At 33.2% G+C, this 16,231-nt stretch overlaps 3 protein-coding genes and 1 long non-coding RNA gene across 5 annotated transcripts in view; 2 read left to right on the top strand and 2 right to left on the bottom strand.

Annotated features, from left to right (window-relative positions):
- LOC116006357 (40S ribosomal protein S21) overlaps positions 1 to 2,134 on the bottom strand; it is a 3,601-nt gene extending 1,467 nt beyond the window's left edge. The window contains exons 1-3 of the mRNA XM_031246695.1: positions 2,026 to 2,134; positions 314 to 411; positions 39 to 171 (exon numbers count right to left, since the gene is read on the bottom strand). Coding sequence (XP_031102555.1) covers positions 39 to 171; positions 314 to 363 — 183 coding nt within the window. The 5' untranslated portion in view covers positions 364 to 411; positions 2,026 to 2,134. The remainder of the gene's footprint in view (positions 1 to 38; positions 172 to 313; positions 412 to 2,025) is intronic.
- Positions 2,135 to 2,791: 657 nt separating this feature from the next.
- Positions 2,792 to 8,102, top strand: LOC116007163 (cell cycle checkpoint control protein RAD9A). The gene is made up of 10 exons (XM_031247766.1): positions 2,792 to 3,043; positions 3,656 to 3,775; positions 3,858 to 3,966; positions 4,491 to 4,742; positions 4,824 to 4,936; positions 5,638 to 5,702; positions 6,230 to 6,477; positions 6,556 to 6,700; positions 7,222 to 7,262; positions 7,344 to 8,102. The coding sequence occupies exons 1-10, from the start codon at positions 2,939 to 2,941 to the stop codon at positions 7,469 to 7,471; spliced, it is 1,326 nt and encodes a 441-aa protein (XP_031103626.1). The 5' UTR covers positions 2,792 to 2,938; the 3' UTR covers positions 7,472 to 8,102.
- A 3,598-nt stretch (positions 8,103 to 11,700) lies between these two features.
- Positions 11,701 to 14,508, top strand: LOC116007357 (probable ribonuclease P/MRP protein subunit POP5). Of its 2 annotated transcripts, XM_031248020.1 has the most exons (5): positions 11,701 to 11,828; positions 12,478 to 12,673; positions 12,864 to 13,001; positions 13,513 to 13,684; positions 14,334 to 14,508. In XM_031248020.1, the coding sequence occupies exons 2-4, from the start codon at positions 12,496 to 12,498 to the stop codon at positions 13,659 to 13,661; spliced, it is 465 nt and encodes a 154-aa protein (XP_031103880.1). In that variant the 5' UTR covers positions 11,701 to 11,828; positions 12,478 to 12,495; the 3' UTR covers positions 13,662 to 13,684; positions 14,334 to 14,508. The 2 variants fall into 2 exon arrangements, with proteins under 2 accessions (XP_031103880.1, XP_031103879.1); XM_031248019.1 differs by lacking the exon at positions 14,334 to 14,508 and having other exon boundaries at positions 13,513 to 13,927.
- A 288-nt stretch (positions 14,509 to 14,796) lies between these two features.
- LOC116007358 lies at positions 14,797 to 15,733 on the bottom strand. The gene is made up of 2 exons (XR_004095237.1): positions 15,561 to 15,733; positions 14,797 to 14,960 (listed from the first exon to the last, which is right to left on the bottom strand). It is a non-coding gene; the product is annotated as an uncharacterized LOC116007358 (long non-coding RNA).
- Positions 15,734 to 16,231: the final 498 nt, after the last annotated feature.

Below are 16,231 nucleotides of genomic sequence, written 5' to 3' on the forward strand. Positions count from 1 at the left end.
CCCCCCCCCCCCCCCTCCAAAAACACACATACATTTACCTGTGCACGAACAAATCCACACAAAGCAAAAGTAGTGTATTTTCCATCATAGACACCATGCTCATTCAAATGGCCAACATTAATTTGGACAGAAGCATGATCCTTGGAAGTAATCAGTCTGTTTGTGGCAGAGCTGCATCAACACAATACAATTATCAGTACAACATCAGCTCGATCTCTAATCTCTTTTCTTTTCTATAGTTTTTAAGAGAATGGCCAATGGCCACACACTAAACAGCTCATTTTGATGATAGAAAGGTGATGAAAGATCATACCACTTCCTTGGAATGTAGAGATCCATGTTTTGTCCCTCTTCATTCTGCATCTTGGCAAGTTATTCAGGCACCACAGGGGTATCAAAAGGATGAATCACCTGAGTTCATCAAAGAGCAATAAGATCAATGGAAACAGAAGAAAAATAAACAACTATTCCTCTTGTTTTTTGTTTTTTTTAAATCCAGCTAATTTGTTGTTTGAGCTAAATCACTATTTATTGGTTAAGCTTCACAGTTTTGAAGCTCATTTATTAAAAATGGATATGCAAATCCTATACAATCAACACGCATGCCAAAACTCCGAATCGTTTGAACAATAAATCAGTTTGTAGAGCAAATCCTTCTTTTACGATTTCAGATTAATTCTTCTGCATCTTAACACAATCTTCTGGACGATATATTCAACAAACCAGAGATTTAGGGGTGTATTCAATCAAAACTTTTAAAGACTTTCAAATACTTTTAAAGTGATGGATTTTAATGGACTTTTGTAGAGTTTTTGTAGATTTTATTATAATCTTTTAAACTCTTATCAACTTTGTAAATATCTGTAGGACAAACATTTATAAACTTTTAAAAACTTTTTCATATTAAAAAGTCTAACAAAGTCATTAAAACTCTAAATTGAATACACACTCATAAACATTCTATAACTTCAATTAATATATTATTTATAATTTTCTTACAAAAGTATATTTTTATAAATCATAAATAAATTAATGCATTGTAAAAAAAATTAAAAAATAAATATTGATTGTCACAAAAGTAGAGTATATTAATCTCTCAAAAAATTTTAACTTAACACAAATACATATATTAGTAATTAATTATATTTCTAGAATATTTATGTATTTAAAAAAAAAAAATATTTATGTTGTTGTTGCTGCTGCGAACATAAAAATTCTATGTTTTGAAAAATATATAATTATATTTCCAAAAATATGCTGCGAACATAAATATTCTAATTTTTTTGAAAATATAATTATATAATCTGTCCGCAGTAGATTTTTGGTGCGAGCACAACAATTTTCTTTGTTGGGATCGCAACAATTTTTTTTTTGTTGCGATAACAATAATTTTTTATTTCTGAATATCAACAAATAATAAGTTTTCGTAGTAAAGTATATGATTATTTATGAAAGTTTTGAAATGAAAAGTTCTTCTGGTTTAGATAGAGAAAAAAAAAGTCTTTAGAAAACGTTGAAAAGTTTGTGATTGGAAGGTCGGATTTCATCTATTTATATTAATGAAGAAAAAGTATACACAAATCATATTCTGACAGAGTTTATGAAAGTTAATAACTTTTTGAATAACAGTAGACTTTTAATAACTCTATATAAAAGTCTGAATCAAATGCCAGTATACTAGAGTTTTGAAAAGTCTGGATTCAATATCGGTAGATTTTTAAAGAATCTAAGTCTAAATTGAATACTACCAAATTTTTAAAGTTAGTAAAACTCTTTAAAAATCTATAAAAGTCATGATTGAATACACCCCCTAGCTTTGCATAGTGATTGACCAGTCTGTTAATCATAAATTACAGCCAAACAACATGAATCAGATTCCTTATTCCATTATTTGGCGTACATATGCAATCCATAGTATAAATCAATATCTAAAAGCGATTAGTAGACCATTGAACCACGAAGGAGAAAAAAAAACAATAAGCATGACTGATGCATAGTATCTTCGGAAAGAGAATGAGAGACTACCGGCGACGAGAGAAGTTCGTAGCTGCGGTCTACAACTCTACAAGCGATGACAACTTCCGACCTTATCAGGGCTATAGAAGGGTTTTGGTTTATATTCCATTGGTTTATCAGGGCTAAAAATCTAAAATAAACCCAAAATTAGATAGCCCAAAATATTTTCAAAATTAGTTGCAAAAATCGCGCCTAGGCGCGAGGCGGCGCCCGGCCGTGTTGAGGAAGGCCGAAATCGGTCTCTTCTACAGCGGGGCGCCTAGTGGCCGATTAGGCAGCACCTAGGCCGCCTGGGCCGCCTAGGCGGACGGCATACTGGTTTTTTTTTTTTTTTTTTTTAAATTACAAATCTTAAAACATTTAAACTATTAATGTTATAATGTATTAACTAATACTCTAATGGTCTAATAAGTAATAACTAATAAATAATAACTTAATAAAATAAAGAGTAATACGTAATAACTAAATTAAACTAATAAGTAATGTACTAATAATTAATACTCCGAAAATAATAACTAATAACTTAAAGAGTGTTAATTATTTAACCATTAAAGTGTAAAAACTTACAATATTAAACACTTTACAATTATTAACACCTAAGAGCCCCTAGCGATTTTTTTCAACCTTGAGAACAGCAAACCCACAGCAGACCCAGCACAGCAGCAAACCAGAGCAGACGCATAGCTGGGCAGGGGCATGGTCAATTATTTATTCATAACATTTAAAAATTAGAAATCTTTTGAAAAATACAAACATTAGCGATTTCTAAAATACATTCACTTTCCATCTTTCCGCAAACGCCCTCTTTATATAATTTTGACGGCCTCTCATAGTCTCATTTTCTTCCCGCCAATCTGTTCTTCTACATTCCTTTCTCTGCACGGGAGGGACGCTTATCCTTCAGCTGCTCTGCACAAAGTAAATGGAATTTAAGCTCAGCGGAAATGAGCTGAAAACCTTCACCCGCTCGATCACTTGCCTTGCGCGCATTGGCAACGAGCTCGTCGTTCAAGCATCCGATTCACTGGTTCTTCTATTTCACCTCCATATTTGTTGATTTTATGTTTATGTTAGCAATGTTCAGTGGTTAAGTGCGTGAATCTATACACCTATCGAAATTTTTTATCGACAAAACACATTTTCAATCATATTGGGGTCAGTCTATGAAGGAGAAGCTTTTTTTGTTTAGGGGGGGGGGGGGGGGGGTTAATTTAGCTAATTAGGGTTTAGAGGATTTATCATCCAAAAAAAAAGAAGAAATCTGTATATAGATTGCAGTTGGAAAATTCCAATCAAATAGCTGTTTTGCACTGGGGAGATCAACTGCAGAATGCATATGGAAATTAATTTTGTTTTGCATAGAACTAAAATGTTTATTTGGAGAGGTTTTGTGTTGTTCAAACAGTTCATTCAGTAATCATTACACTCTCAGACCTCTCGGTTATGCTATAAATCAGAAAATATGTGCAAGGAGTTCACGGGTTTACTTCATTTCATTTTATATTCATATACTGTATTTTATCATCACTCAGATTCCTTATCCAAAGGAACTTCTAAACTAGAAGGAAAAATTATATTACTTGGGATGTTGTGATGTTTGATTTGAAGTTTATTTATTTGAATTAATTTCCTTTGGCAGCTTACTCTTCTCACACTAAACTCGTCAAGGACTGCCCATCTGTCTATCACATTTAAACCTGATTTTTTCAATGTCTACACAATTTCAGCAGGTCAAGTGAAATTCAGTGTGCTCATAAAGGTATTAGCTTTCACAATATGTTTTACAGTCTGTATTATAATTGCACTGCTGTGTTAATATTTACTTCTAATGGTGTGTACAGGCTGTTTGTTCCGTACTTAGAACGCCCTTTGCAAGTATTGACCATTTAAGTGTGTCATTACCTGATCATGATGCATCCAAGGTGCAGTGGACATTGGACTGTTACAATGGTAATAGTCTGTTTTACTTGAAAAGCTTCTTTCTCCCTTGTTTTGTGCATTTTTTGCTGTAGTTTTTCCTACACTTAGAAGATTTATACTAGTTCCTTCCACTCAAAACAATTTGCTAAGAAAGGTGCAGTAATAGTTCAATGCATGCAGACGTGACAGCTATTTTGCTAAACTTTATTTTTCTGGTAGATTACATACTAACTTTTGTGACCCTTTTTTTGTGGTGCTATGAGGCTGGAATTTATAATGTCATAGGTCTTTTATGACTGATCTCAGTTGGAAACATCTGGTTTTTGCATTTGTATGTGAATTATTCTTGGGGGTTGTAGAAGGGAACATTTTGTGTCGAACTTTTGACAAGGTCAATGTAGACATCAAAATATTCTAATTAGTTATTGAATAGTGTATGTAGTAAAGACTATACACATATCACATTGACACATTTTGTTTTTAGCACGATTTCTGTTTAATTTTCTCCATTATTGGGAACTAGGAAATATTCAAATGATTTGCTAATTTTTCAGGTATCAGGAAAGCCTATTGGATTAATTGCAATGTCAACCCTGACATACAACAGTTATCCATAGATAGAACAATGCTTCCTAGCAATTTGGTGGTGAGACCTCGTGATCTCAATAGGTTATTGTCTAATTTTCAGGCATATCTTCAGGAGATCACTGTCATAGCAACGGAACCTTCTCTGTTGCCTCCTGATTCTGTGAATGAAATTGGAGGCAAATCTGTTGAGCTTAGAAGCTATATAGACCCAACCAAAGGTATTTAAGGGTATTTTCCTATATCTTTTCCTTATATCCTTAACTCATGGGTACATTGAAGTGTTAAATTTTCATTGGCAGAAAATGATTCATCGCTGCACACACAGTTATGGATAGATCCTACCGAAGAGTTTTTGCAATATAGCCACGCTGGAAATCCAGTAGATGTGACTTTTGGAGTGAAAGATTTGAAGGTATCTGGATTGTTTACTATTATGTCAGTCACTTAGAGTAAATTATGTAATCCATAACTGAACCTTCTTAAGTGAACAACCATTCTGCTAATGAAAGTCATCCAATCTTCATAATTTTGCTGAAAAGATATTATAGATAACACCAAGAATTCTCTTTCATCTTCAATGAACATAACTTTTTTATTGGTTTTATGAGGGTTGCAGAAATTCCGCCTAGGCACCGATTAATCGCCGCCTAGATGCTAGGCGTTGGCCGACCGCCTAGTGTATCACCATAATTGGTGGTCTAGGCAGCTGGCCAGTTAGGCCGACTAGGCCGCTTAAGTGCCGCCTAGGCCACCTAGGTCTCCTGGGCGCCGACTAGGCACCGGCTAGGTCGCCTAGTCGGCCGATTAGCTATTGTTCACATCTTTTTAAATGAGTTATTTCACTCAAAACAACATCATTTTGAGCGAAATAACCCTAAATTGTTCAAATTCTAGATGTTTTTTAGGTTAATATTTAATATTTTAGTATTAACTATTAAAATATTAAATAGTTTATAATTATCAAGTCTTAAAATTAAAATATATATATACGAATTTTTAAAAAATAAAAAGTAAAATAAAAAATACACGGGCGCCAATTAGTTCCCACCTAGGCGCCCCCGAGTGCCTAGCGATTTTCTCAGCCATGGTTTTATCTACGAATTTCTGTTGCAGGCGTTTGTTTCTTTCTGTGAGGGATGTGAAGTTGATGTACGCTTCCATTTCAAAGAAGCTGGCGAGTAAGATATATTACTTTCTGATCCTTTAACTATATACTTCAAGATGCATTCAATTGGATATGATTTCTACTGCATTTTTTGTCAGTTGGAGAGTTCCTTTTTCATTAGATTGTATGCATAATTTTTCCTCTAAATCCACATTGTTCACCTCACTAAAATACTTGATAGTTTAGAATGCACTTTTAGTATTGTATGCATTGATTGGGACACCTAAGTTATGAGAAAAAGGAGGAACAAAAGGTAAAACAAGAAATCTTGGTATCCATATTTGAGGGCTCATTTTTGAACATGTTCAATGGATTTCTATTTTATCATCATCTCTATTGTCTTTTCATGCAAGCCTCAAGATGCCCTAGGAATGCATTTGAGGGTCACTATTGCATTCCTTCTTTGTGTCAGTCTGTATATTCAACTTCTGTGACCAATCAATTTCTCATTTTATGTACATCCACAATGTTATTCTTGATTCTGCTATTTTACAAGCATATTGGCTCGTTATCAAAATCTGAATCTGTATTTGTTTACAGGCCAGTTCTGATGGAACCAAAGTTTGGTTTAGATGATGGCTCCAGTACAAACTTTGATGCAGCACTGGTGCTTGCAACCATGCTTACGTCACAGCTCAATAGTACAAACTCCACAGACTGCCCCCAACCAGCAAACACTTCACGTGGTCAGGCTGATCAGGAAACAGGGCCCCAAACACATGATCAGTCAAGAGGAAGTAATCCTGAACCTCCATCTGGTCATACCAGAATTTGGTCTGACCTTTCAGGTAATCTTTTGCTGTTTTGTTATATGTAATGACGACCACAATACATATGTTTATGCTTTCCATGAATCAAACTATCAGGAAATGGTGGCAATGCAGTTGATATGCAAGTTCAAGTAGATAAAACTTTGACTACTAATGAACAACAAGAAATTCAGAGAATTGGTTCCATTCGGATATCTAAAGTTGATGCTGCAGCAGGAAATATGCCTTGTGGTTCTAATGAGTATCCTGCAATTTCTTTGATATTTACTTTTTTCAAAAAGTTTGTTAACCCTCTACATATAATGTGTAAGTTCCTTAATTGACTTGCAGAGTCAAAGTGATAACTTGATGCATATTAGGATGTTTTGGAATTTTATAACTGCAATACCTGTTAAATCTAACACTTCCCCAAATAATAGCCTTTTTAATCACATTTTAGAATTTAGTGAGGTAGCAGTAATGATCTTATAGAACCAAAAACTATTATGTCATTCCTTAAAAACCCTAAATGTTGGGTAGATGATTTTAATTTTGAAGGGTATGATTTTGGATTTTGGAATAATATCTCTGAACTCCAGTAGCTACCATTCACATTGAAGGGAAATCATTCAATACAAATCTCCCGGTGTTTTAAGAGCTTATGCATGACTGAGTTCTGCAATTACCATGCAACTTCTTTAGTTATAGGATATTCTTTAAGCATTTCGTGTTTGTTGTAAACTGCAAAGTCTGAAGAAATTTTTCCTTGATCACATGACTTAGCTGCCGTAACGTGGAAACAGATCACATGGATGAACCACGAGGTTCGTCACAGTACAACACTGAACTATTCATTTCAATCTTGTCAGGTTAACTACTATAACAAAGCATTTTTTTTTTCTCAGGTAGCGAAGCAACTGCCACTCGAGCTTCTAAATACCATCCAAGTAACTGGGTAGATGCAGATGAGGAAGATGATGAAGGCGATGATGACTCAGAGTTTGTTGTAGAGGCAACACCACCACATCATTAGTTGTCCCTTGCAAGCAATCTTTCGAAGGTGGTCTCTACTGTAAGTGTATGCCTGTCATTTGTGTTTTAATACCAGTGCCCAAGCCCCTAAAGAAAATTGAGGTCTGCGAAGATATATTCTGTTCTATGAATAGTCACCTAACCTAAAAAACTGTCTAATTGACCAAATGGTAGATTTGTAAACAACATATATCTTCCTCTTTTTTGGTCAATCTTTATTCTCCTCAGATCTACTAAGAAAAAAAAAAAAAAACTCTCCAGATTTGTTGATCTAGGCTTTCAATGATGATGGCCGGGGCATGGTGTTTTGATGTACATCTATGCTTAAAGTTTGAGTGGGGATGCATCAACTAGTAAATGATACACAAAGTTGGTGACTTTTGTCTCTCGTCTTCTAGTATTAGCCTCACAAAATGAATTAATAAATTATATAAACTTTGGGTACAAAAGATTTTGTTAATATATTGCTTTTAAGTATAAATTGTGCCTAGCAACCTAACCACAATACCACATCCAGTTGACTAATTGGTAGATTTCTAAACATTTTACATAGGCTTTACACTTTGCAGCCAACTGGAAATTGGAATGATTTTGAGGTTTGGACAATAAGTCCAATGATTCTGGTGCTGTGGTTGGGTATGAAAGATATAGTTGAAAAATGAAAATATTTAAGAAATTAGTAAATCTTCTATATTGGAAATATTTAAGTCCAACGATTTTGAGGTTTGGACATGAGTGCATGCCCTTGCCAATTGCCAGTTATGATCCTGGAACAGTGGTTCCATGCCAGGATGTCATTCAACACTAATGACTGTGGTCCTTTTTCTTATATGAGTAGGATTTCTTTCATTTATATTATGGGTTTGGTAGATGGAATCAAGTATCCTCCTGGCATCGCTTTTAAGAAACCCATTATATAATTTAAGGCTGGTAGTTGGTTAAGTAATTGTTATACATTCCCAAAGATCAACCTTACATATTGAATATTGGTTCAAACCGATATTCAGATTATGTACATATAGTTAATATGTTATGTACTTTCAGTTAATAAATTATTAATTATATACTTATTATAATTAACATGTTCTGTACATGTGATTAGCATATTATGCACTTGCAGCTAATAAATTCTGTACCTATTATAATTATCCGTTTGGTTCGCTGAAAAATATTTGAAGGGAAATGGAATTGAAATTCCATGGAAAATAAATTCTAGGAAAATAAATTCTGTTGTTTGGTTGGTAGAAAAGAAATTATTGAGATTATAAATTCTATTGTTTGGTTGAATTTGGAATTGTAAGAAATAATGAGTATAAAGACAATTATACCCCTTCATAATAATAACAACAACAATAATGGTAAATTAAAAAAAGTTGGTGAGAGCATAATTGTCCTCTTTGGAAAAAAATACCAAGGGGTGACCAAAGAAAATATTTCCTCATCCTTCATGAAAATGTTTTTTAGTCCATCCAACCAATCACTTCCTTGTGTATTATGTACTTGCAATTATTTTTTTGAAAGCATGTACCTGCAATTATAATTTTATGTATTTCAATTTGTTTATTTACAAGTACATAGTCAGTTAACTAAAGATACATAATATATTAAATATAGACATAATTTTATGGCGTTTTGGATCAAGGTTGATAGGGATAAATCCCGGTCTACGACTCCCGACCTACCGGACTATTTTCTACGGTTAGAGGCAGTCTTGACCCCTCAGGACTCCTTTCCCGGTCAACCTAGACTGGGCAATGATGTGTCCCGGGCTCGATATGGGCCCCTTGGAGATTCGAACCAAGAATCTCTTAAACCCGCACACTTAATCGTGGGCGGATTGGGCCGACACACTGACCGGTGCATGATCGCCACGCGTCCCACATGCCGTCGGACCGGAATCCTCTCTAGAGCCCCTATAAAAGGCGCATTTATTGCAGCCTAGAGGACTTTTGGCTATTTTTCCCTCCGAAGTAGCTAAGTAGACCGGGAACCTCTGACCCACTGTCACGTAGCTCGGTCTGTATTCCTACCTGTACCCGTTTCTAGTATAAATACAGTACATTTGATCCGTATTTTACGCTATCAAAAGGTTTTCGTTGAAAAGGTGAACAATTTGTGTGCCTTTTCATATTGTAACTGACATTTTGAGGGAATTATATTTGTAACTTAAAAGTTAAAACTTTATGTTTATATATTTATTATACCTATAGATTATTATTTTTAACACATAATTTTAGCACACCATAATATAATACTAGTATTTTATTCGTGCAATGCACGGTATGAAAATTTAAATATAGATGTTATGGTTTTAGATTAAACGTTATTTTGACTATAAAAATAACTAATCAAAATTATAAATTATTAAAAAAAATTTTGTAAATTATTAAAAAACTAATCAAAATTACAAACTATGAAAAGTTAGTATATATCTTTTATATATAAAAGTATGGGATTTGTTGACGCACGTACTAAAAAGATAAAATATTAAATTATATAGTGTTATTAAATTTTATTATATATAAAAATGTGATATGAGTTTTATTCATTTATATATATAATTTTTAATTTAATAATTATGTTTATTTGATTTGTAATTATTAATATAAATATTTATTAGATTGTTAAATTTGGTAAAATAAAATTATTGCAGCTAATTGTAAGTGGTACCAAATTAACAATTATTTAAATTTAATAATGTCAAATTATATTTTGAGTATAAATCATTACCATTATTCTGAGTCTAAATCAATACAAATATGAATCACTTATCTCAATTTAAATATAGAATATATATATATATATATATATATATATATATATATATATGAATAAAATAAAATAAGATTGTTAAAATTTTTATTTAGTCTACCTTAAAAGTTGATAATTTATTTATTTTTTTGTAATTATTACTATAAATTAAAATAGCATATAAAGCATTATCTTATTATTTAATTCTTTAGAAATATTGTAATTTCAAATTTTAAAATAGAAGTATTTTCCTATCTTGGGCAGGAAAATGACATTTCTAGTTCTATATATTATGAAGGAAAATAATATAGCAAATAGCAATCAAATTATATTTGATTTTATTTTGTAGCAAAATTTCATTTCATGCAAAGAAGCATTTCAATTGTTATACTTTAAAATTTTAAATATAGAATTAAAAATATATATCTAAATTCGAATCAAATGAATTTGTTTCAATTTCAAAACAAATAAAAAATAAATTAAAAATATTTATAATATTAAATTAAAGGGTCACACTTGTGTGAGACCGTCTCACGGATCCTTATTCGTGAGACGGGTCGGGTCGGGTCAAGGCACCATGCAAATGTCACACTTATATGTGCAAATGTCATACTTATATGCTCAAATATAATACTAATCAATAATACAATTTTTGTTACCTATTAGAGAAAAAGTAATACATTTTTCATAATAAGTAATGTTGACAAGTGCCCCTCACTTATAAGGGCAAATATAATACTTTTGTGGAAAAATGTAATACTTTTAAATCGAAATGTAAAAGTATTGTATTTTCCCATAAAAGTATTACATTTACCTTTATAAGTAACAAAAATTTTATTCCTGATTAGTATTACATTTGAGTATATAAGTATGATATTTGTACATATAAGTGTTACATTTGCATCTTGACCCGGCCCGACCCGACCCGTCTCATGGTGAGACGGTCTCACACAAGTTTTTGCCTAAATTAAATATATTATTTCAATTATATGTAAAAAAAATTTAAATTTGGTAGAATTGTATGAACCAAATTTAATATATAGTAATTAAGGTGATTAGTGTGTAGTATATTTATTTATATATAATAGGTATAGTAATACAAAAAGTATGTAGATCTATATATATGGAATGATGTGTAGTATAATAATATATTTAGTATAATATAATAGAAGTAATATGATATTAGGAAGATTAAGTGTAATACATATGGGTCAATTAAGTTTAGGAAAAAATTATAATAATCTCTTTCACGGAAATTAGGGTATAATAATATATTCAGTACAATATAAATAATATAATAGAAGTAAGATTATATTAGGAAAATTAATATTTATTTAAGGTATTTAAATATTAATTTTAAATGGTAAGTTTGTCCAAATGTTTGATATTACTAAAATATTAGTATATTAGCAAAGTTATTATTATTTGTTATTACTTATTACCAAAGTTATTTTCTTCAAACATAAAACCTAAAGGCCAATAGAACAGCCGTGAGCCGCTCACGTTCGTCATTGCTCCGGCTTCAGTGCTTCACACCTCACCTAGTCACCGCCCCGCCACGCCGCGGTATTTTGTGCTGCAACATTGGTTGAGTTGATTCACGCAAGGTTGGTCGAACTTTACGCTTCTTTCTCATCCTCAGTGTTTTTATGGATCAATTCTTCGTTTCTAAGAAATGGTTTTCCATGGAAAAACGACATAGAGAAAAAAAAAAAGAATGGTATTTGGGCTAGTCTCTGGTCTATGCCCTGCCTATCTTGTATCTAATGAATTTATAAAAGCTTTTAGGGGATTATTTTTCGTGCAAATGGCATGGTTGGTGATACAACTTAGGTTCTTGAAGAGCAAAGAAACCCCTGCTTTAATTGATTTCCTGGAATTTTACTTGTTAGTTTGTTGATACACTTTGAACTTGTTTAATGTTGGAACTTTGAATTTTTTCTCCTTCAATTGAAGGAGTTTGCTTGTTTTAATATTTATTTGATGGACAATGAATTCTAAGAATGGTGTTTCATAAGCTGATAGGAAGCTATGAAGTTTTTTATTTTTATTTTTTAGATTCTGGACTAACATTTTTCATTCATTCTTTGTTTGCTAATGAGAGTGGAGTGACTAGTGACAACTTGTATTACCTTTTCTCTTTTATATTATCATGGCATATTAATTGCTCAACGTATATGCTGATTTATCAGTGCCATATTTGAATACAGCATATTGTTGTTCCACTCTGCTTATCTTATCTAATGCATTTTTTAGCCCACAAGGTCAGCCATCATGGTGGGGTTCAAGAATAGATACATGGTGATGGAAGTGTTTTTGGATCCAAATAAAGATCTCATGGGAAATGACCCCATTATAATCACCCAATTCAATTTGTCAAAATCTATCAAAGATAGCATTCTAGCATACTTTGGAGAGTGTGGTCTAGCCTCATCACTTAATTCATTTCAAGGTATGGGATTGGGATTGGGATTGGGATTGGTGTCCTTGATTTTCACTTATGTTGTGACCATAGAATTTTAGAGCATTGCTCCTGTTTATCGGTGTGGTACTTTAAATTAAGGGTATGATTCAGATACTCTTTGACTTAAGGGTAGCTATTTTATTTCATTTTTTTTCAATGTTTGTTTTCTTTGGTGCAGTGAAGTATGTAAATCCTATTACAAAAGTGTGTATCATTAGAGCATCCAGGCAAGAGTACCAAAAAGTTTGGGCTGCAATGACCATGATTACAAGTATAGGGAACTGCCCTGTGGTATTCAACTTACTTAACCTGAGTGGTAAGCTCAACAACTCTGGTGCACTGTTTTATTTAAGATGCATGCCAAATTTCATTAGGGCCGGTTTTTTGATTTGCTGTTAAATAAGTGAGGCCCTATCAAAGTATAAATAAACTGCGAATTGAAGAAAAGTAATTCGCGTGAATATTACGGAGTAGATTTTTTTTTAATAATACGTAGTAGAATTTAGATCATTCATGAAAATATAATTTTGAGCCAATATAATCACAAATACATATACTAACTATTGGGCCAGGGCTGAACTAGGGGCCCCCAAAATCTTACACGCCCTAAAATCCGGCCCTGATTATTTCATCTTGTTGGCACTATTTTTGTGATAATTCTATTTTTTTTTGGAAAACGAACGAAATCCAGTGTTATTGATGTTTCTATTAGTTAGGAGTAGTTTTGTTTTTAAAAAGGGCTTTGTTTCATTGCCATGCTAATGAGTTCTCTATGATATGTCATTTGCCTATTGGGCATTTAGTTTCCTACTCTTTTCTTGTGGTAGGAAGTATCAAGGCATGCAAAGATGCTGCTTTGAAGTGTGAAGAGTCAAAGTTTGAGCATTGCAAGTTAGTGGGTGGAATCCAGCTTAATGATGACCTCAAGCAGCACATGCAAAATTGCCTTGAGAAGATCAAAGTTTTGGAGCACTGAGTTTAAACAAGTGATGGTTTGAGGTATATCATTCTTTTAACCATGTTGGGAAGTTATATAAGAAATTATTTTCATTTTCTTTGTGTTAAGACTTAAGAGAAAGAATAGTTTTTTTTTTCTTGAAATATAGCAGGGTAACAGTTGTTTGAATATTTGAAGTATAAAAGCTGGCTTCTTTATATTTCTAGCTGTATGTATACTCACCTAACGTCATACCCTATCCTAGAAGAAGATTGAGCATATTTGAAAAGATATGCATTTTACTCCCTTTTCGATTTACCATTTATTCTAACTTCTAAGCAGTTTTTAATTTACATCTATATAGAACAAATTTGAAAAGATATTACATTTCATTAATTTTATTAAAAAAAGGCGTAAAACACAATTAGTTTTACAAAAATTAGGCCGTGAGAATATTTGTTTTCTGGATACGAAATTTACATTGCAATTAACAATTACAAATAACTAGTACATGTTAGAAATTATATTAAGTATGACCATTATGTTGTAACCGTTGTAACGGTTATATTTAGTATGGTTATTGATGTTGTTAGTTATTATATATATATATATATATATATATATATATATATATGTACTTCCCTACTATTGTAATGGATGGAATACTGAATAAGAAACCTCCTTCATTGTTTTCACAATTCCTGTTTCCAGTTACTTTACAACTTCACGTTCACCAAACGAGTATAGGCCTGCAATCAAACTTGTATTGAAACACGTTACGCTCCTATGGGTGAACGGTATTTTAAAATTGCTTACACTATATTTTTTTTTGTTTGTGGTTCACCATATTTGCATAATATGTATATTGAATATTTTTTTTTTGATATTATTGAGATTGTTTTTGATATTGTATATCTGTTTTCTTATTTTATGCATATTTCTCTATATACTGACGATATATGCTCTGCTATATCTGATGTTTTCAATATATATTTCTATCCCTATTTTGTGCAGTATTTTTTTTATTCCAATATATGATGTTTAAACAGAAATGCAATATCTTCATATCTTGTATACAAATATGTATCTCAATTGTATACACAAAGTTTCAAAAGGCGAAGGCATGCCTTGAGACATTTTGTAATTTGAGGCGAGGCGTAAGCCTCGACTTTTATACAGAAGTTAATTTTATTATATTCCAAAAAATAAATATTTATACAATTTTTTTACAAAAATAATGCTCTGTGCCTAACTAGCTGCCACCTGCCCACACACACTCACTGCCTCACTAAGTTGTCTAGCTCATTGCCTTCCAAATATATTTTTTATATATAGCCTCTGTACACAGAGCAAACAGCATACACAAGAAATAAAATTATTTAGGAGAAAACAAGACATTGCCTAAGCAACTAAGCATGGAGGTCGACACTCAGTGGAGGTCGCCGCTAGCCGGTCAGTGGAGGTCGTCGCTAGCCGGTCAGTTTTGGTCACCGACGGAGAGTGAAGACGCCAGAAAGTGGAGCCGGGTCTTTTTTATTGGGCTATAAAAAATTGGGCTTGAAAAATTGTTTGGGATTGCCATTTCGCCTCAAACATGCCCTGAGGCGTGTCTAAGGCGTATGCATCACATGGCTGAGGCGTACGCTTCTATTCCTGTGAAAGAGGCGTAAGCCTCAGTGCACTCTGCCTACGCCTCATACTGAGGTGCGCCTCAATTTTGCCTTTTTAAACCTTGCGTATACAAATCAAACTGGATTTTTTTTTCCAGTTTGCATACAAATTATACATCCTCATTCTATCAATAGTTTTTTTTAGCAGCAAAGAAAGTTGGAATTTTTTTTTCTTCCAATACAAAATAGTATATGCATACATAGTTTTCATTCTCCAAAAACATCATATACTAAAAAAAAAAAAGAGAAAAGCAAGCAAATCTCAAACCTAGAGGGTCCCCCTTGTCGTCTTCCCGAGCCTTCTGCACGGCTCAGTGGTGGTCGTCGTTATAGTCGACGGTAGCAGCGAGAGTCGGCGGTGGCGTAGCAGGCAGCTCTCTGCATCCCTCTCTCCCTCGTTTTCTCTCTCTCCACTGCAACTGTTGCGTGTGTATAATGAGGTTGCTAGGAAGAAATTAAGCAATCTTAGGTTTCTTTTCTTTGGATATTAATCAATTTAATTGCTTTGGGCCCATATTTTCTGGGCCATTTAGCCCAGATTTTTTTTAAAGACTAAAGTGTCATTCCGCACCATGAACTATATTGGATTATTCATGCCGCACCTTGAACTTTCATAACGTCCATTCCGATATACAAACTATTAATTTTTTTTCATCTAGCATTTTTTACAGGTTACCAGGTTACTATGATGACATGGCACAGGTAATTAGCTTATGTGGATCTTCTTTTTAAGTCAACCCAAAACTTTTAAGTAAACCCAAAAAATTAACGCCTCACGCTGCCCCTCCCCCATGCCTTCAGCCGGACCAGTGCTCACTAGACCAAATTACTACAGCCCCTCCACAATCCACTGCTCCTCCCCTCCCTTGCGGCAGCATGTGTCGAGCCCACCGACGACCTACCTAGGGGTGACCGCGGTTTGTTCCGGTTCCAAGGTTA

This window comes from Ipomoea triloba, chromosome 15 (genome assembly GCF_003576645.1).
Source record: "Ipomoea triloba cultivar NCNSP0323 chromosome 15, ASM357664v1".
In the NCBI taxonomy this organism is placed as follows: Eukaryota; Viridiplantae; Streptophyta; class Magnoliopsida; order Solanales; family Convolvulaceae; genus Ipomoea; species Ipomoea triloba.